General features: G+C 46.2%; 1 protein-coding gene across 3 annotated transcripts in view; it reads left to right on the plus strand.

Moving 5' to 3' along the window:
- The window catches only part of WDFY3 (WD repeat and FYVE domain containing 3), a 1,930,620-nt gene that overhangs the window by 1,418,780 nt on the left and 484,701 nt on the right, over positions 1-27,139 (plus strand). For all 3 annotated transcript variants that reach the window (XM_078676292.1, XM_078676293.1, XM_078676294.1), the window contains one exon: positions 14,474-14,622. In XM_078676292.1, the coding sequence (XP_078532418.1) occupies positions 14,474-14,622 (149 nt within the window). The remainder of the gene's footprint in view (positions 1-14,473; positions 14,623-27,139) is intronic.

Here is a 27,139-nt window from a genome sequence, read left to right on the forward strand (position 1 = left end):
CCGCCTTCCAGGGACCTGTATCTGTTCCAGTTTTTATCTTAATTAGATATACATGCATGGACATCCCTTCTTTATTTCTACTAACTCCATCATTTCCCATCATGGCGAAAAACAATCTAAGGATGGAGCCGATGCCCATTCGCACTATTGTCTCAGGGAGGAGTCACCTATCTTGTGACTACAAAGACTTCTTCCAAGACAACAACATGCAATCATCCGAGCCCAACACCAGGTGGCGATCTAATGCAAAGTGTAGAAATCTTCAGCTCTACATGCCAAGAACAGATGCATACTGATAAGTAGCATTTTCCTTATCTGTAATTCAACCAACTGCTTTTGATCCTGCATTCTTTCAACTGTAAAACATTACATAAGATTTTACAAAGCAATTATTCCACTTACCTCCACCAGGCTTGACTTGGTTCTAGAAATAAGATAACTTAATAATATTTTTAATACAAACAAATTGGTTTTCTTCAAATTTCACTCTTTGAGTGTGTGACATCATTTGCTGCCTGAGTGTGTACAACAAATGCTTAACACTACCCTCTGATAAAGCCTGACTGCTTGCCCACACTACCACAAATAGAGAGTAAGGCGCTATCTACTTTTACCTCTGCCTACCTTGAGGGTTCCACTGGACTCTGTGCACAGTATACCTCATTTTGGTATAGTATATACAGAGCAAGCTTCCTACAGCTGCTGTAAGCACCATTGACGGTGCGGGCCAGCTGCGATGACTGCCCTGGCACAGTCCCGGACAGTGCCGCAGTCCAGATGGGTCACTCCAATCAACGTGTATGGGTGGCATTGGCTGCACTGGAGTGCAGGATTGCTCCTGAGGCAGTCATGCACCACCACCCACCGGCCACGCCGAATCATTATGCCAGCCGGGTTGTGTGTTGCGAGCTGCAGGGGCAGGCTCTCAGTGCGCAGGCCTCCAAAGAACTTAAACTATGCCGCCCCGCCGCATCCGCCAACAGCGCCTATGGTAATTGGGCAAATTAGATCATGGGCCAGACTCGTTACCTGACGTCAGTAATTGACTGGTGTGGGTGGAAGATTGTAGCATGCCATGAGCTGAGCCAGCCCTCCAGTTAAGAGCTTGGCAGTCATTGGAGGTGTTAAATAGCAGCTCTCCTTCACACAGCTGAGGAGCTATGAATGCGTGACAGTGCATTTCAGTGCGGTGATGCGGATCTCCTCACCGAAATATGTTAGTCTAACTCCTGATGCATGGTACTTGCCAGGGCTGTATCCCAGCACGCCCCTACTGTGTCATTGATTAGTTTTCAGACTAGCTCTCTGTGACGGTTGAGGCTGAGTTGATGTCTGGGAAATGTAGTTTACATCTAGTTTAGTTCGTTTATATGCTCTGAATGTTAAAAAATGTGGCAGAATGGCCGGCCCACAGCTACTATATACATCACTTGTTTGGCTAAATTATACAGAGGTCCCAACTTGTATATTCACAGGTTTGCCTCATTTTTCTTATCTCTGATGTTACCCCACAAGGCCATGGTTAGTCAGTTGTGGGACTGGATTCTGTGATTGGGGAATCCCATTGGCTCAGCACCATCCCGTCCAGCTCGTATCTGGGGAATATAGTTCATGTCTCATCTATATTCAGTTCCTCACTTAGTTACACGATTCTGGTGTTAGAATTTAAACTAAGGTGACTTTCAAATGGCAAGTCTATTGATCATTTTTTCATCAGGTTATCGAGGAGTCCCATCTTGTTTGTTCACGGGATGACTTTGTCTCCCTTGTCTTTATCGTAACCTCATAAACAAGGTTTGCAATATTCTGAGGCAACAGTGCACCCCTATTTCTACAACACTTTATGAAGATTTTAATTCCATGTTGTCTATTCTTCGGATAGTCTTATAATTCAGTGATTCCTTTTCTTGAGCAAACAAAACATTGTTTATCATTTTTATATTAATGACCCACATGTCATCTTTAGATACAGACCATTTTTAGGGGAGCATGCAACAATAGATCATATAATATTCAGACAATATCACTGTTACATTCAATATAGAACCCATCATAATGACATTTTGCACATGCTGTAATAAATATAGATTTTCACAGCTAGACATCTAATATCCTTTAAGGGAGAAAAAGATTTATTGTAGAATGATAGTACTTTGAGCTTGGTACCTATTTCATGTAATCACATATGGCCATCTAGTTATAGGAGACATTGTCCTATCTCGGATAGTTTGTTCAGGCCTTCTGCATTTGTGCAGAGACAAATAATAATTTTGGCCTTTATCCTGAGTAATATTGGTCGTATTGCAATCGGTGAATTTAGAATGCTTGATTTTTATGCTTTGATAGAAGAATTCTTCCCCTTCTATCTTGCTCCCGCATGATTTGCAGTTTCCACATTTGTGATGACCTTTTATGGGAGGCCAGCTGAGCATCGTGCTTAGTGAAGGAGTCTCAGTTTTGTGCATTGTGTTGGCTCTGACCAAACTGTCCTAAAGGTTATTGTTCCTTTTAAGAGCAAACAAGGACACTTCTTTGGACTGTTCCAGAACATTTACTATTTCCCAGTTCTTTCGAATGGAATATTTTACTGCCTTGGTCACTCCTCGAAAAGGTGGTCACACAGACCATAAGGTTGTTTGTATTACGGTGTCTTGGTTCCAACAATGTTTCTCAAGGTGTATACCACGTCCACTTTATTGCTCTTTTAAGTAACTTCTTAGGGTAATTTAGTTGTTGAGGATTATTCATGAGGTCTCCTGCATTTGAAAAGTAATCCTCTCTTTTGGAACAATTCCTCCGTATATGTAAGAACTGGCTGTATGGCAAGTTGTCTTGACGTTCCTTTGGTGAAAACTTAAAAAGTGTAGGAATGTATTTCTGTCAGTCTTTTTGGTGTATAATGTTGTGTAGATCTCATTTCTTTCTTGTCTTTGTGTGATGTCCAAAACCTTTTGCTCTTTTTTTGTTGACAGACACAGAGAATCGAATGTCTGGGCATCTACCATTGCGCCAAAATGCGAAGGTCATCCAGGGGGTGTTCTGTTGCTCCTTATGTTCTTTTGGTAGGATATGACTAAAAAGGAATCCTTGGGTCCTTATTGAATAGGTATTTAGCTTCTTTCTTGGACAGCCATCCTTCTTCACTGCCTTCAGTGTTCAGTTTGCTTATCTTGTTTGCAAGCATTTTACTGGGGTTCTCTTGGATAGCCTTATAATGGTCTGCAATCTGAAGTTGGCGTGCAACCTCTGTCACATACTTAACACGAGCCATTTTGACGGTTCGTCATAAAAAGAAAGTTAGACATCTCAGTATTCCCGCACCTAGACGATTGGCTGATCCAAGCCATGTCACCAGAGACGGTCGCCAGAGACTGTGTTGTGTTACCTGCTGTCAACAGTCTCTTGCTGTATGACCAGGACATTTCAGTCAACAAGCTTAAATATCCCCTGAGGCCCTCACAACGTTTCCAGTTCATAGGGTTAGTTCTTGACCCCACCCTTCTCCATGACTTTCCTTCACCTCAGTCGATTGCCAACATCCAAAAAATTGGTCTCATTCTCCCAGAAATACACAAATGTTCCAGTCTAGAAGGTTCTACATCTGCTAGGGCTGCTAGTGTCCTGCATTCTCCTGGTCACACATGCACATTGGCATATGAGAGCCCTGCAGTGGTTCCTTCTCAGGCAGTGGCTCCAGTATGGGGTAGACCTGTCGGACTCTGTTTTAATCTCCCCAAGCGCTGGAGCAGGTGTGGTTTGGTGAGCAACACGGCTAACCTGTACTGTGGGATAGCCTTCAGCTGCCTCTGACCATGATCACAGTGTTGATCCACCCTCCACCCATTATAGTGGGGGCCCCTCTGGAGATCGGTGTCCTCTAAACCCCTGGAGAACTCAATTAAACTGCTGGAACTGTGGACATTTCAGCTGGCGCCCATGGTCATCCTCCCCTACATCTAAGGTCGGTCCATCTGTGCAGGGGTTGATAGGCAACGCAACAGCAAGGAGGTATTTGAACAAGTAAGGGGGAGTAGAGTCTCACCTCCTTTGCCTGGAAGCGTTGAGGAATATAGTTAGCAGCCAGTCACCTGGCAGGGTCTCCAAATGTCGGGGGCTGACACCTTGAGCAGGCTTTACCTTGCCAATCACGAGTGGCATCTTCTGCCTGAGATAGTCCAATGAGATCTTTGCACAGTGGGTACTCCCCAGTTGGAGTTGGTTTCCTCCTCAGAAAATGGCCAGTGTCCGCGTTTCTGTGCCCTTCAGTATACGTTGAATGGAGTCTTGGGGGGACAAGTTTCAGTTGAGGTGGAACTTTCATCTGTATCATGTATTTCACCCCATAAACCTGATTTCGTGGGTGCTGTGGAAGATCTGCCAGATCTGCCACAACCAGGCACAAGTCATTCGTATTGCCCTGGGTTGCCTAAGTAAGGTGTGCTATGTAGACCTTCAGTGCTTCTCCCTCAAGCTGCTGTTCAGACTGGACCACTTTTGATCAAATCAGTGTTGCATGATTTTCTCAGTTAACCACCAATCGACCCTTCTCCCGGGAAGGGTACTGCTTTGGAATCTATTCTACAGGTGAAGAACCTGCAGGTAGAAGTATCCATCAGAAGAAAAAGTTGCTTACCTGCAGTATCGATATTTCTGGTGGATACTCTATCTACCTGTAGATTTCTCACCATTTGCTGGAGATGCAATATGGAAAGTTAATAAGATCTCACAATTAAATTTGGTAGTGTACTATAAATGTGGGTGCAAGTCTATCTGCTACCTCGAAGGATTGGGAAAAAAGAATGGAAACTGACGTCTTTGTGCCAGTGTGAGCGCTATATGGCTTTTATGATGTCATCTGATGCCACTTCAAGTGTTGACATGAAGCCAGTGCTCCCAACTCGCAACGTGAGAGCTTTGAAGTTTCTAGATCTAGTGATGTCAGGGATAATTCTACAGGTGTGGAATCTGCAGGTAGTCAGAGTATCCAACGGATAGATTGTTGCTGTGGATAAGTAACTTTTCCTTCTGATTGATACTCTACCAAACTGCAGTTTTCTCACCACCCTCTCTTCTTCCCGTTCCTCATTCATAACAATATGCCAGATTAGAGAATACTGCACACGGTCGTATCTTATCAGCTAATACGTTCTGCATCTGCCGGCAGAGATCAAGTTCAGAAAGAAACTAACGTCCGCACGCAAGTGTGCAACATGTATGTGGCTCCACTCCCACTTCTGTCGGGATGAAGCCGATGTGAAGACAAACAGCAGCACTTACCAGCACACTCAAGAAATTCTGAGAGAATTCTCTGTACCTAGTCTGAAACCCGGGGGCATTCACAAAGTGAGTAATCTGCGGTATTGTACATATACAATTTCTGCATCTAATTTTTACATGTTAGTCATCCCCTTAATTCTCTACTCTTCCAGTATAATTCCTAGTGCATTACTTAAATTCTGGTATAGAATTCATTCTGAACTCAGTTCATTTATCTCTGAAGTGAGCAGGAGTCAGACAGGCAAGTAATTGGAGGGACAGAAACTTGATAGCGCTGCCTTACTCAGTTGCTAATAGTATTATAAACAGTGAAGCCAGTAAATACTATGGGTATTGTCCTTCCTTGTCCCCCCTAAATTTGCTTGGGCCCATATGTCTTAACCAAGGCTATAGTTTTATTATAAAATGGCTCCCCAGTCAGTATGCTGTCACTATCTGGTGTATGTCGATTTCACATCAGATGGTGCCAACAACAACAAGCAGGTGATAGAAGACATGTTGTTTACTGTTAGTGGGCTGCAGCCCGCCCACAGGCTTTCCATTAGTTAGCTGCAATGTCACTGTCCTATCCTTAGTTGCAGTTTGCCATGGCATGCATGTGTCATGCCTGCTCTTGTAATTTGCACTCTCCTAGAACATGGACCAAATACTTGTGTCCATCCACTGCTCCCGTTTTTTGAAGCAACTTTTTAAATTCCATTTACGCATTCCATATGAGTGCTTTGTGTTTTCACTCACTCCTTTACCCATTCATGTTGCTTCCCTCTCTCCCTGTCTGTCTTTTCTTTACGTCTCTGACCCCCCTTTCGTTTAAGCACTCCATATGAGTGGTTCCTACTTAGGTTCCATTCCTATTTCTGTTACAATAGCAGAGCAGCGGCTCCTCCACTAATGCGGATGGGTGTCTCCCCCTACTGCTTTATTTATTTATTTATTGTATTTATTTTATTTATTTATTTAAACTTATAAGGCGCACAGCTACCCGCAATAGGTTTCCCGGCGCCAAGGGACAGACTAAAGAAGAAAGAACTACCAAGCAAACTACTAATAAAGACTACTAAAGAAGACTGCTCTGATTACTGCTGAAAAAGACAGGTTTTTAATCCCCTACGGAAGCGAAGAAGATCCGTCTCCAACTTCAGGGACGCGGGCAAGGCATTCCAAGACTTAGTGCCTAGATGAGAGAAAGAGCGACCGCCCATCTTCACCACCTTAAATCTAGGGACAATGAAATAGCCTTTTCCCGAAGATCTCAAACAGCGGCTAGGCTTATAAGCCTGAATGAGATCCTGTAGGTACCTCGGGGCTGAGCCCTGTTTTATCTTTAAAATGTGGCATAAGGCTTTGAATTTAATTCTACTCGTTATTCTCAGCCAATGCAGGTCGCGAAGGGCTTGAAAGGCAGATGTTCTCCGGGGAACATTACGTAGAAGCCGTGCGGCCGCATTCTGGACGACCTGGAGTTTATTCACTGTTGTTGCATCAGCACCGAGGTAGAGGACATTACCGTAGTCCAGGCGGGAGACTACCAATGCCTGGACCACGGTCCTCTGTGTGGAGGTGGGGAGCATCCACAGGATTTTTTGAAGCCATCTTAGGGTGGCAAAACAGATGGAGGCCACCTTAACAGCCTGTTGCCGCATCGTAAGCTTTTCATCAATGAGGAATCCGAGATTGCGAACCTGAGCAACGGGTTGAAGGGTAGGACCCATACTCTCGGGCCAATGTTGAGGACCCCATAGATCTTTACCCTTGCCCAGGATCACAACCTCGGTCTTATCCGCATTAAGCTTGAGGAAATTACCCTGCATCCACTCCGAAACTCGGGTCAAACCCTGCTTAAGAGCCGAGATGTTATTACCTTCCGTATTGGAGAGGAAGAAAATAATTTGTGTATCATCGGCGTAAGAAAATAAAGTAAGACCGGCTTCCTCGACAATAGTGGCCAGGGGTCTAACATAGATGTTAAATAATAGTGGACTGAGGATAGACCCCTGGGGAACGCCATACGCCGATGAACACATTTTAGAGGATGTTTTCGCTGAAAAAACTTGAAAAGTACGACCACTTAAAAAAGACGCTATCCAGGCCAGAGCAGAGCCCTCAACTCCCAAGGATTGAAGAGTTGCGAGAAGGATGGAATGAGACACGGTATCGAACGCCGCACTTAAATCCAAAAGGATGAGTGCAGATGTTTCCCCGCGATCGATACCATGTCTTAAACTCTCTACCAGGAGAGTCAGCTGTGAGTTGATGTGCCTTTCCAAGATCTTAGAGAAAATGGGCAACAGCGAAATAGGCCTGAAGTTGGATAAATTAGAGACATCAGCTCCAGCCTTTTTAAGCAGAGGAATAATCATCGCAGTTGAGGAGTTTCATCACAACACAACGAGAATCCAGATCAAGTTGTTTAAGGATCTTGGCCGGTAAAGGGTCGCAAGGGGAGCCAGATTTAATGCTCACCAGGCAGTGAGCAAAAGAGACATCATCAAAAAGTGGCCAGTCAGTAAGTTTGACTGTCAAGGGGGGGCTGACTGTTATGGACAGGCACTGGCATAGACAATAATTCCTCGTTCAAGGGTAAAGGATTCAAGGAATCATATATGCGTTCCACCTTAGTAATGAAAAACTCAGCGATGTAATTACATTGTGCCTCATTAAAAACAGGAGGGGCAGGAATAGAATCTGCACCTGTCAGTTTTTTTACCACAGAAAAAGGTGTACGAGGACAATTCTGGGCGTGTGTTACAGTATTGGCAATATAGGCCGCTCTAGCCATTTTACATTGTTTGTGGTAGTCTCTAAGAGCTTCCTTATATGCCACCTTGCGAGACGGAGAGTAAGAGCGCCTCCATTTCCTCTCGAGGGCCTTACATTGAGATTTCATGGTTTTTAAATTTTCAGAGAACCATGCCGCAGGGTGACGGAGGGGCAGAAGATGCCTAGGTACCAATGGAGCAAGTTTGTCAGCAGCAGCACTCAACCATTTGGAAACTGCAACCTCCAGCACCAACAGAGACGAGTCAACATCCGGTAAGGTATCAGACAAGTGCGAGTTAAGATCAGTGATGTTCAGCTTGCCCCAATGACGTAGACTCTCTCCTGTATCAACCCCACCAATTGCTATAATCTTAGTACAAGAGAGAGAGAACTGAACTGCGAAATGATCAGACCATTCCAAAGGGCGAGCGGCAGGTTCACAATCATACGGGAGGTTCGAGAGGACAGGATCCAATAGATGCCCTGCAGAATGCGTAGGCCCTGAATTGCGCAACAGAATATTAAGAGCTTCTAAATCAGCTAAGAAGGTTTTACTAACAGCGCATTGAGGGTCTTCCAAATGTAGGTTCAGTTCCCCCAGAATGGTGAAGTTGGCAGCCTTCAAAATCAACGGGGCAATAATTTCAGAAAAGGATGTCGTCCATACGTTAGAAATCCCAGGGGGACGATAAATCAGTAGACCAGACAAAGTCATCTGAGCACTAATTGCTAGTTTGAATTGAGCAGCCTCACATCCTTGAAGAGGAAAGGCTTCAAACGTACAGCTGTAAATAGATTTAAAAATTATAGCAATGCCACCTCCCTTGCCAGTGTCTCTATCCTTCTTGACCATGACGTAGTCAGTAGGAATTGCGAAGGCAATGTCAGGTCCAGAGCTTGCGTGGAGCCAAGTTTCCGTCAGAAACACGGCATCCGGTCTTTCATCGACTAGAAAATCATAGATATGATTTTTGTGCTTGGGGAGAGACCTACAGTTTATACTCCAAAACTGGAGTTTGGGAGAAGTAGAAGATGGTCTAATAGCACTCGGTTTGCCATACTTATGTGGGCGTTTCCACAGTTTACACCTGCTCATCCTGCCCAACGAGAACCCACAGTTATTGCAGTTAAAGCCATGAACAGGAAGTGTACAGGTTAAACAATGTGTGCATGGCAAATGTCTAAACGATTTTAATTCCCCTGCAGTATAGTTAATAGCAGTACCGTGGTAACTAGAGGTTTGTTCTTCCTGAGTAGAGTTGGTGGCCCCTGGGCCCGGCCTGGCGCGGACGGGCGCAGACGGGCTGGACTTAGGCTCGACTTCGGCGCGACAGCGGCGCGCCCGCTGCGCGGAGAAGTAACCATCTCCCTTTGTAGTCCCGTGTACAGCGCAAGAGCACTGGGACTTGTAGTTCTTTCCAAAGGTCTGCCGTGTAAACAGATGAGTCGTCTCCGGCCACAGCACCTAATCGTCTGCGGCAAGCGGAGGGGACAGTGCGGGCAATGGGAATGTGAATCAGACAAGAATTGTAGATTTTTAAAACAACATGACACGGCGCAAACAAAGAGTAAAATCGAAACAATATTTTTTAAAAAGTAGCAGGCAAATTATCACCCGGCTTTCCGCCTCAGGTGAGCTATGTTACTAACAAAGCACAATCTTCAGGAGCAACACACGTAGTCTTTCACCAGGCTGACCGCCCCAGGTGAGCAAGGAGTTTAAAGCACTGCAAAGGAAAAATAAAATGATAATAGCGGAATGTTATTATAATTTTCTTTTTGGCATTGCAGTTGCAGCCTGGTTAGGTTTGTGCAGGGCTGGGCTCGTGTGACGTCGGGGGGGGGAGGAGGAGTTTTTGCGGCACCTTAATTGCGCATGACGGTTTGGCCAGCCGTTTCGGGGCGGCCAAACGGTCATGCGCACTTTGCATGTTCTCCACCGGCTGTAATGCACAGCGTGAGTGGAGAACATGCACAGCCTCCCAGTCCCTCTCTGAGTGCCGAACCACGGCATTTAGACCAATCACAACGCTGCTGTAAAGCAGCGTTGTGATTAGTCAGGGGAGCCTGGGTGCTTCCTGGTTCCTGCGCCGGAGCAGAGGCAGCGGTTTCTACTGCGATCAGCAGGTAAGTTTTCTTTTTTTCCTACCTCCTCCATCATCCCTCGCCCGCTCGCCATCGATCCCTACCAGCCGCAAACTGCAATAGCCAACAAGCAAATCTCTTTATTACTCTGTATCCCATGTTGCTTCCCCCAACACCCACTCCCTCCTTCTCAATAGCTGTTGTTGCTTCCCCTTTGCACTTGGAAGCAGGAGTAGTTGCAATGTTTTGCCGGCAGAACATGAGCTACAGCAAATTGTACAGAACAGTATATAAAAGCCCTTTTCTGCAAGATTTTAAAATTAGTGATTTGAAAACTAGGGCCCACTGCTCATGCAGTCTACTGGCAACTTTGAAATATATTGCTGGTGTGGCTAAAAGGCAATTAAGAAGGAGGAAGCAGTTTAAATTGTCAATTAGAGCCCACGGCATTATGGGCATGCAAATAAACCCTGGAACGTCTTTCTCGACGCTGCCGTTAGTAAGAAATGAAACTGATATGCAGTGAAACTGAATTTTGTCGAAATTTCAGTTGTTTGCCTGGAGCAACACACATTTTATGCAGAAAAAAAATTACACAAAATGAATACGTTTTAATAACAAAATACCTACATTTTAATCGTCTCCCAAGCATTTGAAACTGAATATTTGGGGTTTTCTACATGTACCTGCAATTGGATAAATGTGTCCTGGGCCAAAATATCTTTTCAAAATAAATTGCCTACTCAGCTATTGATAACGGAGAGGAACATCCACTTCATCATACTATTGCTCCCACTTCCTCATGGCACCGCTCCCCTCACCCTTCATCGCACTCCTCCTCCTCCTCCTTCATGGCACTGCTTCTCCCCTTTCCTCCATGTGCTGCTGCTCCCCTTCATTGCGTCACATTCCACCCCACTCCACTCTACCCTATTCCACTCCATTTCAATCTGTCCCAATCTACCACACTCAAATCTACTCCACTGTACCCCACTCCAGTCTGCTCAGATCTACCCCATTAAACTCTACCCCAATAAAATCTACACCACTCCAATCAACCCCAAAATATACCCTCACTCCATTCTACTCCACCCTAATCTACCCCACCCAGTCTGACCCACTCCAGTCTACCCTATCTCACCCACTCCAATCCACCACAGTCTACCCCATTCCAATCTACATCTCCCTACCCCACTCCAAACTATCCCTCTCTACCCCACTTCAGTTTACCCCATTCCAATGCACCCAAATCTACCCATCTCCAATTTACCACAATTTACCCCACTCCAATGGGTCCCACCCAATCTACCCCAGTCTGCCCCACCCCAATCTACCCTAATCTGTCCCAGTTTGCCCCAATCTAGCCTATTACTATCTAGCCTACCTCCATTTCCCCCACCTCCGTTTACCCACCTCCCACACTCCCCAATCTACTTCACCCAATCTACCCCACCCAATCTACCCCACCCCAATCTGCCCCACCCATATCTAGCCCAACCTGCTCCCTCTAGGTTACCAATCAACCCCGCCCAACCCAATCTACCCTACCCAATCTACCCCACCCTAATCTACTTCACCAAACCAACCTCAATCTACCCCACTCTAATCCACCTCAACCTACCCCAATCTGCCCCACTCCATTCTACCCAACCCACCTTGCCCCAATGTCTCCAACCTCAGTGAGCTCCAGTCTGCCCACCTCAATCTCTGACCCCAATCTACCTACCCCAATGTAGCCCAATGCACCATAGTGCCATCTACCCCACCCACTTTTAGCCATGCTGAACAGCAGCCACACTGGCGTACAACATGGCTAAAACAAAGCTTAGGCAAGACCTATTGGCTTTGCCAATGCTTGTTTCTCTGTGTGAGTGTGTTGGACTTGGACCTTTTTTGCAGGATCAGCCCTGAACTTTTTGCCTTCCTCCTGTATTTTGTTTGACCTGTTTTTGTTGATTTTATGACTCTGGGCACTTTACCACTGCTGATCAGTGCTAAAGTGCATATGCTCTCCCTATTGTAAATTGATGTATGGATTAGTGATTCCATGATGACACAGAAGCAGCCTTGTAAAATGTGTCTAAGGCCTGCCATTGCAGAGCCTGTGTACAGTCTGGTACTGTCATGCTGACTGGGCAAGTGCACCCACTTTCCAGTCCCTAAACCTTCCCTTTTCCTCATATCAGACACCCCTATGGCAGGCCCAAGGGCAGGGTGCATTGTAAGTATAAGGTAGGACATGTTGTGATGTGTGTGGCATGTCCTAATAGTGAATTAAAGCCATTTTCGTTTTTCACTATTGCAAGGTTACCTGTTCTCCATAGGCCAGAATGCGCAGTTATATTATTACAATTTATAATCCTAACTGACTCAGGGAACATGGTAGAAATTCGAGTTTAGTATCCCTGAACTCAGAATGAAAAAATACATCTTTTAGTGAAGTTGGTTTTAATATTCTGTGTTCGAAAATACCACTTTTAGAAAGTAGGTATTTTCTTGTCTAACTATCCAGGCCTGCCTCTGCTAGGTTGTGTATTCCTTGTCTGGAGTTTGAGTGACAGGGCTGGGAGATTCCAAGAGACAGGAAGAGTCAGCCCAGTGGTGAATAGAGATCTGCATCTAGATGGGTGGGATGAGTTGCACCTGGGACCTGAATAGGACTGTGCCTGCCCCCACAGTGCTGGCTCCACCCCCTGTTGTGCGTCTGATGTCTCTGCCCTGCACTGTGAAAGGAGATAAGGAATCATGTCAACAAAGTGCTCCAGGGCTGTGCTTTCCCTCCACAATGCTGACTCCATCTCCTGTGGGGCGTCTGATGTTTCTGCCCTGCACTGTGAAAGGAAAGAAGGAGTCATGTCAACAGAGTGCTTCAGAACTGGTTTGGACTGGGCAAAGTCCCCTCAGAAGACAAAGGATTTTGGGGTATAAATATTGGGACCCTGATCCCAAGAAATTAGATCACTTTTGGACTACAAGAAGAAACCTTTGCTGAGGAGAGGAACCTGAAGAAACTGAGGAGAGACTATCCCTAAGCTGAAGTGCTGCTTGGGGGATTGTCCTGCAGTGGTTGCCTGACTGCCAAAGAAAGGAGAGAGGAACTTTGTGTGTACTTTCATCAACTTGTGTAAGGATCTCCAAGGGCTTGGAACAGAGCTTGCCTCTTGCTGAAGTCTCAGGGACAACAGACTTCACCCACCAGCTTCTCAAGAGATCTCCTGAAGTGCCTACAGTTGTGTTGGACTTTTTGGGCACTTGCGTGTCGCAAGGAGCTCTTCAAGCACGACTCAAGATCTGAGAAGCGTGTCACAGAACTGCCGCTTCGAGCACGAAGCGCCCTGCATCGCCGGAGAAGAAGATCAACGTCACCGCAGACGCCGCTGCATCACCGGAAGAAAGTCGCAGGGCCTGTCACAACATGCATCATTTTGAAGCAACTTGCATCGCCAGGAGAGAGGATCGATGCCGCCGCATCACTGGGAAGTGTGTCTCAGGGCTTGTCGCGGCTCGCATCGTGTGAAGCATCTTGTATCGCTGGGGTAGAGGATCGACGTCGCCGCACATGCTGCCACCTCACCGGGAAGCGTGTCGCATCAAGGAGAAAGCACCATCTTTATTTCTTTGCATCGGAACTTTGCCTCATTTCCATCATTGCAACACTTTAGTTGCCCTGCGTGTCGCATCTTAAGGTACATTGACTCAAAGTGTTGCAATTGAAGAACTAAAGAGAACTAAGCTCAAACTACCATCTTAAGTATAGTATTGCGGATTTTTGTTGTTTGTAGTCTTGTGATAAGTCTATATAAAGAATACTTATTTTTGATATAAAACCTGTGTGGTGTCCATATGTAGTGTTGTCACTTGATTAATGTATGTGTTCACAAATGCTTTACACACTGCCTCTGAGATAAGCCTGTCTGCTCGTGCCAAGCTTCCAAGGGGGTGAGCAGGGGTTATTTTAGGAGTGTACCCCCTTACCCTGACTAGAGGCAAGGGTCCCTATTTGTCACAAGTACCTACCTGTGCCAACTAGAGACCCCCAAATCTAACAGAGTGCATAGAAGCTCTTTATTCTCTAATGAGTAGTGTACAACTAACTTTGCCCTGGTATCATGAATCATCTACACTTTGGTTTGACAACCCCAACTAAAAGGAGTTTTCGAACTTTGTTTGCAGATATAAATGAGTTTTTTAAGTAAAAGAAAAAGTGAGGTTCTAAATAGCAAAGGTGTTATATTCCCTTGTGGTTTGTTGTTTTCGAGGCTTACACTGGAGAACAAACCATTCCTAGCTCTAAACTGCATCCTTTAATTTCTAACTGACCTAAATTTTCTCTGCTGGTTTCCACTTGCAGATTCAGCATATGTACCGCTGCGCTAGAGTTCAAGGGCTTGACACCAGTGAAGGACTTCTTCTCTTTGGCAAAGAGCATTTCTATGTGATTGATGGCTTCACTATGACAGCCAGCAGGGAGATCCGTGACATCGAGACACTGTCTCCAAAGTGAGTAATAATTTTCACTATTAGTTTTTCTCTCTTTTCAGATGCGTTCATTTGCCATTCTTCTTTGACAAAATCTTCCTTTGAAAAGCAGACAGAAGTGGCATGCACCACTTACACTTTTAGAACTCGATAAAGCCGCTGCTATATACGTCATTTTGTGCTGTCACTTAATAGTGTTTTATACGTTCCATCTGCTGTTTGAAATTATATTATGTGTGTTTAGTGAGCAGTAAGTCAGTCATTTGTAGTTGGTTTGAACTATAAATGTATTTATTAGCTGCTACTACTGAGTATTGTTCATTTCTAATTTTTGACTGTCGTACGTGCACATTTGACCATATGCATGCACAAGATGGAAAAAAAATAGTATTTCTTTACTTTCATTAGTAGGTGCCACTGCCCCCTCTCTTATTGCTGCCCTATTTCATATAACACCGTCTATCCAGCAAGGAGTCTTCCTTGAATTCCTATGTTCCTAAAATCTTTCTTTGCAGATAGAGATGTCGATATCTTCGAGCATATGAATCTGGAGTAACCTTTCATTCTAATAAACCAATGTTACAGAAAAGTAACTCAGTCAGTCCACTACAAAATGTCTAACACAGCGCCATCTTTGTATTTGGTGTGTTGTTCCCATTTAGGAACATGAGCTTTACTACATCATGATAATTTCTCTTTTCAGTTCATACTGATTTTACTGTGATTAATAATATTAATGAACTTTAGCATAAATACAACTCGGCAAGGGCATTTTTCACATTTGACAATGTACTTTTATTTAAAGTCATGATTTTAACATGCTTTACCAATTTCGTTTTTCCGTTTTGGTGCATCTGCAAGCATGAAGGTTGGTACATTCTTTACGTGAAGATAAACATTTTTGGCCCTAAATTGTGCCCATTAGGCCAAACATTTTTCGTTTCACATTCCCTGAAAGCCTCATTGATTTTACCATTGTTCAGCTTAGAGTTTATATTCCTTGTTTGATAACCACGTAGTTTTTCCAGAAAAATGGTTGGCTTGTCAGGAAATTTTAGTACGTTAAATTGTCCATTGCCTAATGTTCTATTGATTTGATACCTTTTTTAGCTACTATCGGTTTCAGAAGATCTAACCACATTTACCCGATCCCTTATAGCCTTTGCAACGCTTCCAAGATCATTTAGATCCAGTTTAAGTCTCTCTGGGAGGTCTAGAAATTTGAGCATTTTTGTAAGTCCTCCCGGGAATTTTAGCTCTGATACCTAAAGTGCTGCTTAGAAAATTGAGTACAGTCAATTCAATTCATGAAGCTTTATTCGGCACATATAAAATGACCATAAAAGCACATAAGAAAAAATAAAAAAAGTCATACATGGTATAAAAATACAACACATTTCAGGGCAAGGAACAACCAAGATAATACAGACATAGTTTGTTAAAAACACATACTTTTCCTAATATTAGTACACTGAATTAAAAACGTTGCAGTATAAAAACAGATATCGACAGATTGTAAGTTAAAAAGTAGACTCATTGCCTGATTAACTGTACGTACGCCATATTTAACAAACATAGGTTTCAGATAGGCAGTACGAAAATTCTTGTACAGTTTGCAAAACAGTAGAAAGTGCAAAGTGCTCTCTTTAGATACGCCATCACACATACATGGCCCTAGTGGATGTCTCTTAAGGTTCGGCAGAGCCACTAAGTGATGTGCTATTCCAAACCTCAGTCTGGTCAGCACAAACTTGTGGGATGGCCTTATCACCCCTACCAAATAATTGGGGAAACCTCCAACGGTGATATAACTATTATAAAACATAACAGTTGATAAAGATCCAAAGGCTAAGCCCCGTTTCCTTGCAGTATAAGTCAAGAATTTAGCTTTAAACTCTATTTTGGGTATCTGAGAAGCTGCACTGGGGTCGATCAAGACATTTAAATGAAATATCTCAGAAAAACAAACAATGACATATTTTAGCCAGGGTATATTTAGATGTTTATCCAGCGAGATACAATCCTCAATAATTGATCTGTTAAAAGTTTTTTCTTCCTGAAGCCAAATTTACCGCCAAATCATAAGTGGCCTCAGGGATAACAGGTCTGTTAGAAAATTGATATCCAGTTCCCGGTGGATTAACTCAGTAGGGGCGGAGGTTGGTAAAGACAGCAGCTTTTTTTAAAAGGAATTTTCCTCCTGCTGCAAAGGGTGGTCTCTTCTGTGGCCTCATACACTTGCCCCATAGAGAGCAATAGAAATAAATCTTGCTTGGTATATCTTAAGCATATCCCTGGTGCGACGATCCCCCACCTTAGCAGCAAATCTAAAGATGCCGTGGGCACTTTTGGCCATTTTAATACGAATATTACTAAATTCTTTGGACCATTTTCTATCTTTGGAGAAGGTTATACCAAGGTAGCAAAATGTATCTTCTTGTTGCAGCTTTTCCTGATCTATAAAAAAGGCATTTAAAAATGTGCTTCTAGCCCCAAACGTCATTGTGTGCGTTTTCCCCTTGTTAATGATCAATTTTCTGTCCTTAATAAAGACAGAAAATCTATCGAGTAGACGCTGTAAACCCAGAGGGGTTCTAGAGAGCAAAACAGCGTCGTCTGCGTATAATAACACAGGGACAGGTACACCTTTGATCTGGGGGCATCCGCTTTGACATTTTTTAAAATTGCGTTGATACCGTTAATAAATAAAAAAAAAAGTAGGGGGGCCAATACACAGCCCTGTCTAATCCCTCTGATTACATAAAATTTTGGAGTGCATTCATCTTTAACGCCGTAACGCAGATGTTTGTAATTTCCCGTACAGCCTTGCGAGGAAAAAGATGATACCCTCTGGTGCTCCTAGCTGCAGCAGGGTTGGCTACAAAATAGAGTGGTCAACCATGTCAAAAGCACTACTTAAGTCTGCAAAGCAAAGGTACAGAGATTCTTGTTTACCTTCAGTGTATTTCCCGATCAGTAAATCAAGGTTTATACACTGGTCGAGTGTTCCCCGGCCCTTTCTAAATCCATACTGGCTGTCGGCAAGAATACCCTCTTGCTCGACCCATTCCTCTAGCCTAACCAGCATGACTCTACTCATGATCTTAACTGAGGAGTCGAGAAGGGAAATGGGGTGGTAATTTTTCACATCAGATCAACTGCCCTTTTTGTATATTGGGATAATGATAGATTCCCCCCATGATTTGGGTGCCTCTGTAGATATCGCGGCGTTAAAAATGATAGCCAAGATAGGGCTCCACATCTCGGGGGCTGCTTTATAGACATCCACGGCCACCCCATCGGGGCCCTGGGCTTTCCCCCCCTTACTAGCACGAATGGCAAGTTCAACCTATGTGACCGAAATATCCAAAGGTAAAACCGCCCACCTTCCAAGGTTATTATATAAACTCCTACGCTGCTTGTGCTCTTTGCATTCTTCCAGCTGTATTTCCATTGCGCCGCATTGTATTGTATTTTAAAAGTGCTCTGACCTCAGCGCTGCTTTGCTGCTTTAATCATTGCACTGTGCTCATTCTCATAGCGCCGCCTGATACTTTTAATGTGCTGTGCTCATAGCGCTACTTTGTCTCAGCCATTTCATTTGTAAAATAACTATTTTGTAATAAGCGCTCCACTGCTCGCCCCAACCTCTCCCTGCGTTAAGTAGTTGTTATTGTTGCAGCCATTTGCTTCTTGTGACGTCCAAGCCCGTCCCTCCAATCACGCTCCCGCCTCCCAGCTGAGCCTGCCTCCCACAGATAGATTAGGCAGACCCCTCCCCTCCGAGAGCTGTGACCGTCCTGACTCGTGCAGATCCGGTTGCTCCCCTCTGTCCTCCTGGGTATCGTAGCGCTACTCCTACGCTGCTTGTGCTCTTTGCATTCTTCCAGCTGTATTTCCATTGCGCCGCATTGTATTGTATTTTAAAAGTGCTCTGACCTCAGCGCTGCTTTGCTGCTTTAATCATTGCACTGTGCTCAATCTCATAGCGCCGCCTGATACTTTTTTTTTTTTTTTTTTATTTTTTTTTGAAAACCTTTATTGTACAAAGAAAGCTCACAAATACGGGCCTACAACCCACGAGGGCTGGCCACCACATGGTAGATAACGTAATAAATGAAAAACAAAGTTGCAACAGGATATGTCACCAGGAGCACAGGAGAAACAATAAGAGCATCGAGCAATCAGCAAGAACAGGACAATAAAAGGTTAATTTTCTAATGCAGGGTGGGGAAACAGAAGAATCATGGGCCGTGCAAAAAACAACCAGGGAGGGGCCGCGGCAAGCCGCCATCTTACGATCACAGAATGACAAAAGAGGCCATACCAACATAGCTATCAAAGAATATAAACGTAATCGGAATATAAAGAAACGACAATGGCATCAATCAAATCGCACCTACCCGTCGCCGCCCCCACCCAAATTGAGGAGACATGATCAAAAAAGGCCCACATAACAAAAGACAATACGATACGCATCCCAACAAAATAAAAGGACCCCCATAAAGGAGGAAAAAGGGGAGAGGGAAAAAGGGAACGAAAGAAGGGACTCCCACCAAACCACGCACCCCCAGGAGTGAAAGCAGGATAATAGGGTCCGGCAAGCGACATAGCAAAAATCGATACCGAATTACCCAGCGAGCTACAATCAGAGACATACCGGAATACGAAAGTCACAGAAACTCCCCAGGGGGATACAGGAGGAGACGGAGTCCCGGAAAAAGTGAACACACAAGAGCCATAGAACAGAAAAAGAGGAAATAAGGGAGGAAAAAGACCCCCCAATACGGACAGACCCCCCCAACCCGCCCCTAAAGCCCACCCTGCACCCCTGCAGAAGGCTACGGCCTACCCCCCCGCAGCGTGCCTGTCGCCCTAATTAGAACCCGAAATATAGCGGAGCAAAGTTAAGTCGGAAACAAAGACAAAAATGGGAAGGGAAGAGAAGGAAACGAGGGATGGGAAACACACACAGACATACACGGGGGAGGGCCGGGAGACAGGAGTAAACGCACCCAGCCACCCGCCTGAGTCGAGGAGCCAGGTCCCCGGGAAGCCAAAGAACATCGGGTTAAAGTCCAGGGGCACCAGTCAATCACACAGAACCATACCGGGACAGGTTGACCGTCCAAACCAGTGCAAGACTACCGCACACAAATGCCAATATACATCAGCCCTGTCCTTGTTTGTCCAAAGTGGAAACGGTCCGATCCAGCGAGGACCAGGTTACGAAGAACAGGAGACAGACAGCAGGAAGATCCAACGGCAGTCCGGAAAAGGCACGTAAAGTGGAACACGGACGATCCAGGAAAGTCACGAAGTGTAGCAACCGATGCAGGCACAAGTCCAAGGATATGTCCAGGAGAACCGACCCATCCGGGCCAGCACAGGAGACATCGCCGGGCAGCAGCGACCGAAAGGAAGCGGGAGAGTCATGAAGGCCAGGCCAAGTAAAATCCAGCTCCCGGGCCCGAGATAAAGAAGGTAGCGCAGGAGGAGGAGGCGCCATCAAGTTCCGTACAGCAGCAGACGCGGTCGGAGCCGGGGCCAATTTCGCCAGGATAATTCCAGCCGCACCCCGCGGTGGCACAATCACATCTGGCCGTGGGGGCCCAGGAGGCCCGCCGTGAGGAACCATCTCCGAAGCTAGGATAGGCGCGGTCACACAGAGCCGCCAGGAGAGCAGGGTGTCCAGTAACTCCTTAAGTGTAGGAAAACATTCACAGTATCCGGCACCCGGGCCATGCGGCGGGCCCTCAGCGCTCGCCCAGGCCCGGTCAAGACACTCGGGGTCGGTCGCCATCTTGAGAGTCCGACAAGGCAGCGCGGCTGTAAATCTCCGCCGGGGCGGCAGTAAGGCAAACAAATTCCCGCTGACCGGCAACAGAGCACCCCGGACAGGAAGGGGGGCCATCAGAAGAAAGGGATCCGCCGGCTACCCAACGCCGCCGGTCCCGTTCTCCGAGTCCGGGCGGCAAAATCAAAATGGCCGGACCGGAGAACAAAGGGAGAGCAAGCCGGACACACGAGGAGCTTCGACCGCGGAAGGCAGCGCCTCCACCATAGGCCTCCTCCCCACAGGAATCGGCCAGGAAGGACCTCCGGCCCACACGAACAACGGCCCTCCGACCACCTCCTCCGCGCCCCGGAGGGCAGAACCGCAGGCTCCGTCTGGCCCGGGAGCCGGCAAGAAGATCCAGGCCAGTCCGCCTCCGACACCCCAACACAATCGGGGGCACTGCACCGGATCCACAGCAGCCAGGATAACCGGAACAGGAGGTAAGTGCCTGCAAGGCGTCGTAGCACCACCACTCAGCAAACAGGGCTTCCCGGGGCAGGATTACAGCAGGATAAATGTGAAAACCCAGGCGGGCGAACGGAGCCGAGCTAAAGCGCGGCCATCTCGGTCGCGAGCTAGGCTCCTCCCCCCCCGCCTGATACTTTTAATGTGCTGTGCTCATAGCGCTACTTTGTCTCAGCCATTTCATTTGTAAAATAACTATTTTGTAATAAGCGCTCCACTGCTCGCCCCAACCTCTCCCTGCGTTAAGTAGTTGTTATTGTTGCAGCCATTTGCTTCTTGTGACGTCCAAGCCCGTCCCTCCAATCACGCTCCCGCCTCCCAGCTGAGCCTGCCTCGCCCCTCCCCTTCCACTATCCACTTATGACAGAAGCTTTTGCGCGCAGCGGTCGCGCCCCAGTTGCGCCGAAGGTGCGTCGAAGGTGCGCCAAAGGTAAGCCCGTCTGCGCCCGTCCGCGCCTGGACCGCACCCAGCGCCCGTCCCCCTGCTCTATGCCGCTCCCAACCCCCCAGAGTAACTTATGATGCCGCTACTCTCCTCGCCCTCAACCCCGGACGCACCCCACTTTGCTGCGCAGCAACCCCAGGACATACCCACGGCCCATTCTCTTGCCTCTCCTGTAAGTTCAACTGCTTCAGGACCCTCACCAAACACACTTCCTCCACACTCAGCTCCAAACCCAACGACTTGAAATGCATCCTACTGAACACCCGCTCGGTCCACAGACATGCAACCGAACTCTGGGACCTAATCGACACCGCGTCACCTGACATCGCTTCCCTCACTGAAACATGGATGAATGCATCCTCTGCCCCTGACATCGCCATAGCCAGACCGGACTCTTACAAGATCATTCGGAAAGACCGCACCGATCAAACTGGAGGAGGCATCGCCATCGTCCAAAGAAACACCATCAAAATTACAACCAGCTCTGACGACAATCTTGCATCCGCCGAACACCTCCACTTTCAGATCCACACCGACCCCAGGACCACACTTAGAGGAACCCTCATTTACAGACCCCCAGGCTCCCGATCTCAATTCAGCGACGTCATCACTGACTTCGTCACCCCGCACGCCCTCGCCTCAGAGAACTACATTCTTCTAGGAGACCTCAACTACCACCTTGACAACATTCTCGACAACAACACCACCACCCTTCTGGACAACATGGCCAATCTCGGACTCAAACAACTTGTTAACGCCCCCACTCAAGCAGCCGGACACACGCTCGACCCTATTTTCACCTCCAGCAAACACATCTCCTTCGATCACACTACAGCTCTCCACTGGACGGATCACAGCTGTGTTCTGTTCAGCTACAAAACAACCCTGACCCACAACCGTCCACAACCCATTCCCCGAAGAAAATGGAACAAAATCACCACCGACCAACTCCTCACATCACTCAGCCTAAATACTCCCACCCCTGCAACGGACCCAGACCAAGCGGCCACCAACCTCAGGCAGTGGATTACCCACAGTGCAGACGAACTAGCACCCCTGAAAAAACACCAGTTGAAATCATCCAGCAAGAAGGCTCCCTGGTTCAATGATGACCTTAAAAAATCCAAGAAGACATGCGCACCCTGGAGAAGAATTGGAGAAAAGAACCAACCTCAGACAACATGACCTCCCTCAAGACAGCCACCCGCAAACACCACCAACTGATTCGATCCGCCAAGAAATCAGCATTTAAGGACCGTCTCGACAACAACTCTCATAACAGCAAGGAACTCTTCAATATCGTCAAAGAATTCACCAACCCTCCCGCAGCATCCAACGACATCACTAACTCCCAAGTCCTCTGCGATGCGTTATCCTCCTTCTTCTACAACAAAATTGCCGACATCCACAACAGCTTCAAGAATACTCCCAATGAACAACTCATCCCACCCCCTTCAGATCCCACCCTTCCAACTAACTACCTTAACTCTTGGAACCCAGTCACCATTGAAGACACCATTCGCCTCATGAACTCAATCCACTCTGGCTCACCTTCTGACCCCTGTCCCCACTACATCTTCAACAAAGCTGACTCCATCATCGCCCCCCATCTCCGCGACGTCATCAACTGCTCCTTCAACTCCGCCACCTTTCCAGAAATATGGAAACACGCCGAACTCAGCGCCCTTCTGAAAAAACCAACAGCAGACCCCTCAGAACTGAAAAACTACCGACCCATTTCCCTCCTCCCCTTCCCGGCCAAAGTCATCGAGAAAGCCGTCAATAGCCAACTCGCAGCCTTCCTTGAATCCAACAACTCCCTGGATCCCTCACAGAACGGCTTTCGAGCCAAACACAGCACCGAAACCGCCCTCATTGCGGCGACCGACGACATCCGAGCACTCCTGGACAACGGTGAAACAGTGGCCCTCATTCTACTCGACCTCTCCGCCGCCTTCGACACTGTCTGTCATAACACCCTCATACAACGCCTCAACAACATCGGCATTCAAGGTAAAGCCTTGGACTGGATCATCTCGTTCCTAGCCGGGAGAACCCAGAGAGTCCGACTCCCCCCTTTCTACTCCGAGCCCACCGAAGTCATCTGCGTCGTACCTCAAGGCTCCTCACTCAGTCCCACCCTCTTCAACGTCTACATGAGTCCCCTCGCCTCAATCGCACGTCAACACAACCTCAACATCATCTCCTACGCCGACGACACCCAGCTAATCCTTTCCCTCACCAAAGACCCCAACACGGCCAAAAACAACCTCCACGAAGGTATGAAAGAAGTAGCCGAATGGATGAAACAGAGCCGCTTAAAACTCAACTCAGACAAAACGGAGGTGCTCATCCTAGGATCCTCCCCCTCAGCTTGGGACGACTCCTGGTGGCCTTCCGCTTTGGGATCAGCGCCCTCACCCACAGACCATGCACGTAAACTTGGCTTCATTCTAGACTCCTCTCTCTCAATGTCCAGACAAGTCAACGCCGTATCGTCCTCCTGCTTTAACGTCCTTCGCATTCTCAAAAAGATCTTCCGCTGGATCCCCCTCGAAACGAGAAAAACTGTCACCCATGCACTGGTCATGAGCCGACTGGACTATGGCAACACACTCTACTCCGGAATTACAACAAAATTGCAGAAAAAGCTCCAGCGCATCCAAAACGCATCAGCGAGACTCATATTAAACATCCCGTGCCAAGAGCACATCACCGGTCACTTAAAAAACCTCCACTGGCTTCCCGTCAACAAAAGAATTATTTTCCGCCTTCTTACCCACGCACACAAGGCCCTTTATAATCTAGGACCCGAATGCCTCAACACCCGACTGTCCTTCTACTATCCCACCCGCCAACTAAGATCATCCAATCAAGCCCTCGCCGCAGTCCCGCGCATCCGAAAAACCACCATGGGTGGCAGATCCTTCTCCTTCCTGGCTGCCAAGACCTGGAACTCACTCCCCACCCATCTCCGCCTTACTCAGAATCACACCTCCTTCAGAAAAGAACTGAAAACATGGATATTCGACAAACAATGAACCCCTCCCTCTAGCGCCTTGAGACCCTCTGGGTGAGTAGTGCGCTTTATAAATGCCTGAACTTGAACTTGAAGGTTGGGGTCTGCACAGTTATTTGAATCAAAAATGGTCGAAAAGTGGGCAACCCATCACACTCTGGCATATTTTCTTCTTTCAAAAAAGGAGAGTTAATGGTAGCCCAGAACAGAGTACTGTTAGATAATTCAGCAGCTTGATTGAGAGAATCCCAGGCCAACTGCTGTAACTCACTCCTCCTCCGTTTCAGGGCACGCTTATATTCTGTTCTTAAATTACTTATATAGTTAGTGTCCCTCGGCCTTTTGGCGAGTGCATGTTTTAATTCAGTTAGTAAACTTGTGCATATATGGTCAAACTAACCTGGGCCGTTTCTAGTCTGAGCGCATTTAGGCCTAGTGAACCTGGCATCAATTAATTTATTATTATTGTTTAAAGAAGATAAAAACCTGCTTGTGGTCGGGACCATTATCAAGGATAGAGGTGATATCTGACATACAGTCCCTGACAATGGAGCTGATTAATTCATTGGCTGTGTCCCCTGCCCATCTTAGTCTTACCCCATTAGGTCTGTGTGGTTCCACGTTATTAACTGTATTACCCGTTTTTACAAAACTTCCACCCCAAAAGAATGTTTCCAGGATGATACGATTATGGTCACTTATTAAAGTTTCTTCAATCCTTGGAACAGCACAACTAGAATTAATGTTAGAAGAAATAATAACATGATCAATGACCGAGCTAGTATGCCGATTCTTAAAGATAGGAATAGTTTTACCTTCTTCGCCTTTGGCAAAGCCCAGAATTTCCAGGTCATAGCAGCCCATAAATGAGTTTAAAACCTCACCATAGCTGTTATGCCCAAAATGCAAATCGTCAAATCCGGCATTATTTGTGAACCCACAGACTTTTTGAGTAGAAAATTCACATAATGGAGTATTAAAGTCACCAACCCATATAAAATGAAAATAAACATTTACTTCTAAAATTAACTTTTCGATAGCACTTGCCAGATCATATACTACTGTAACCCTTGAGCTATTATAATAGTTTAACAGTAGAATGTTACGTCCTTGGTCCTCAAGTAACCAAAGGATCTGCACATGTGCTCCCACAATTATATACCTCTTAACTACAATCGGACGATTAATAGACACAAGTATCAATAGACCGCCTTTAGCTCTCCCTGGTCCAATGCCCTGCGCCGGCAGATTGTAAGAGACAAACCCCTCAATTAACATCATCCCGGCACCAAGTTTCTTGGAGGCATAGTATATCATAGGTATTAATAAAGTCCAACTACCCTAGGACATTCCCCTTTGATTTCAGCCCTGCAATATTCCAACTAGCAATTGTTATCCCTTTGCTCCTTATCCCAGTACTATCCGGTATTGCAATTACATTACTACCGTCTTCCTCCCTTTGAATTCCACTAGGTAGGGCCCCAAGGTCGTTGGTCAGGTCTGGGTGGACCACCCGAATGGGCTCAGGTACCATAGGGTTATCACTAGCCTCACTCACGAGTGCATCTGAAATCTCACACAGGGGGGCTCAAGAACCTTGGGAAGTCAATCATTAGTGTCCAAGCTATTTAGTGCATGAAATCGATTTTGCAATGGGATATTCCCGGTTTCTATTCGAGCTCTTAATGACCTGTTCGCCTTTAGGCAGGCGATTAAAACTTTTTTGTTTCCTGTTTTTTAATATTCTTCTGTTTTAATATGTGTTATGTTATAGTACCTGTCAAAAGCGCCGGGACGCCCCTTTGCTGGGGCAGCTGTGCGCGATAGAAATATAATTAACATAACATAACATAACATATCCAGACCGGGCCGGTATATAAATGGGAATTGCCTAGTATTATTATTATCATTAGGGATGACTTTACTAAGGTGGCTATAAAAGTAACCAAGTGGACGGACATAAACACTGTTATCAGCAAACGGTAAGGATGCTGCTCTCAACAAAACAGTAGCAGCGTGTTGGGGGTGTTTAAAATTAATAATAACACAGTCACCCCTGCTATTCTTTGTAGAGTTGCCGATCCAGTTGACCCTTCTAGTTGTTAAAATTTGGTCAGAATATGCAACTGGAAACCCACATTGCCTATGCAACCAAGAAACTGTTTTATTTTTTAAAGAGTCATGTGTTTCTTGTTGGGACTGGGTCATACATGTTTCAAAAGGCGGCACATTAGTTAAGACAACCACGTAAGGGGCACAATCTGGGGGAAGATTGATAAAACGCCTTCTCTTCACTTCTGTCCACCCTTTTTTGTTCTCAGCCACGGGAGTGGCCTTGTTTACCTGACAAATGCTAGGTGGGCTATCTAGTATGACTGTCTCATTAACACTATGCCTCCCCTTAACTGGGGTTTTTACCTCTTTACTCGCTCTTGTGCCCTTCTCGATGATCTTAGGCTTTCCAACCAGGGCAATGTGAGAATCCAAAAGGCCTCCTAGTCTGGTTACTTCAGCAGAAATCAGATCTAGTTTGGCCACTAAGGGTTTAATAATACTTTCTAGCTTAGCACTAATGAGGCTAACCAATAGATCTAATTGCTCGGTGTTCAGTTTAGCAGTGCCTTCCTTTTCCGTGGCATCCTCCACGCTTACTATACTTTTGGTGGGGTTTCAACTCTTTTTTTATTCCGATTTCCCCCGCGTCTAATTGGTACTTTCCTACAGGCTCTAACTACTCTACGTGGCGGGGAAGCATGTACTGGTGTGTTAG

The sequence above is a fragment of the Lissotriton helveticus genome, chromosome 2_1, assembly GCF_964261635.1.
Source record: "Lissotriton helveticus chromosome 2_1, aLisHel1.1, whole genome shotgun sequence".
In the NCBI taxonomy this organism is placed as follows: domain Eukaryota; kingdom Metazoa; phylum Chordata; class Amphibia; order Caudata; family Salamandridae; genus Lissotriton; species Lissotriton helveticus.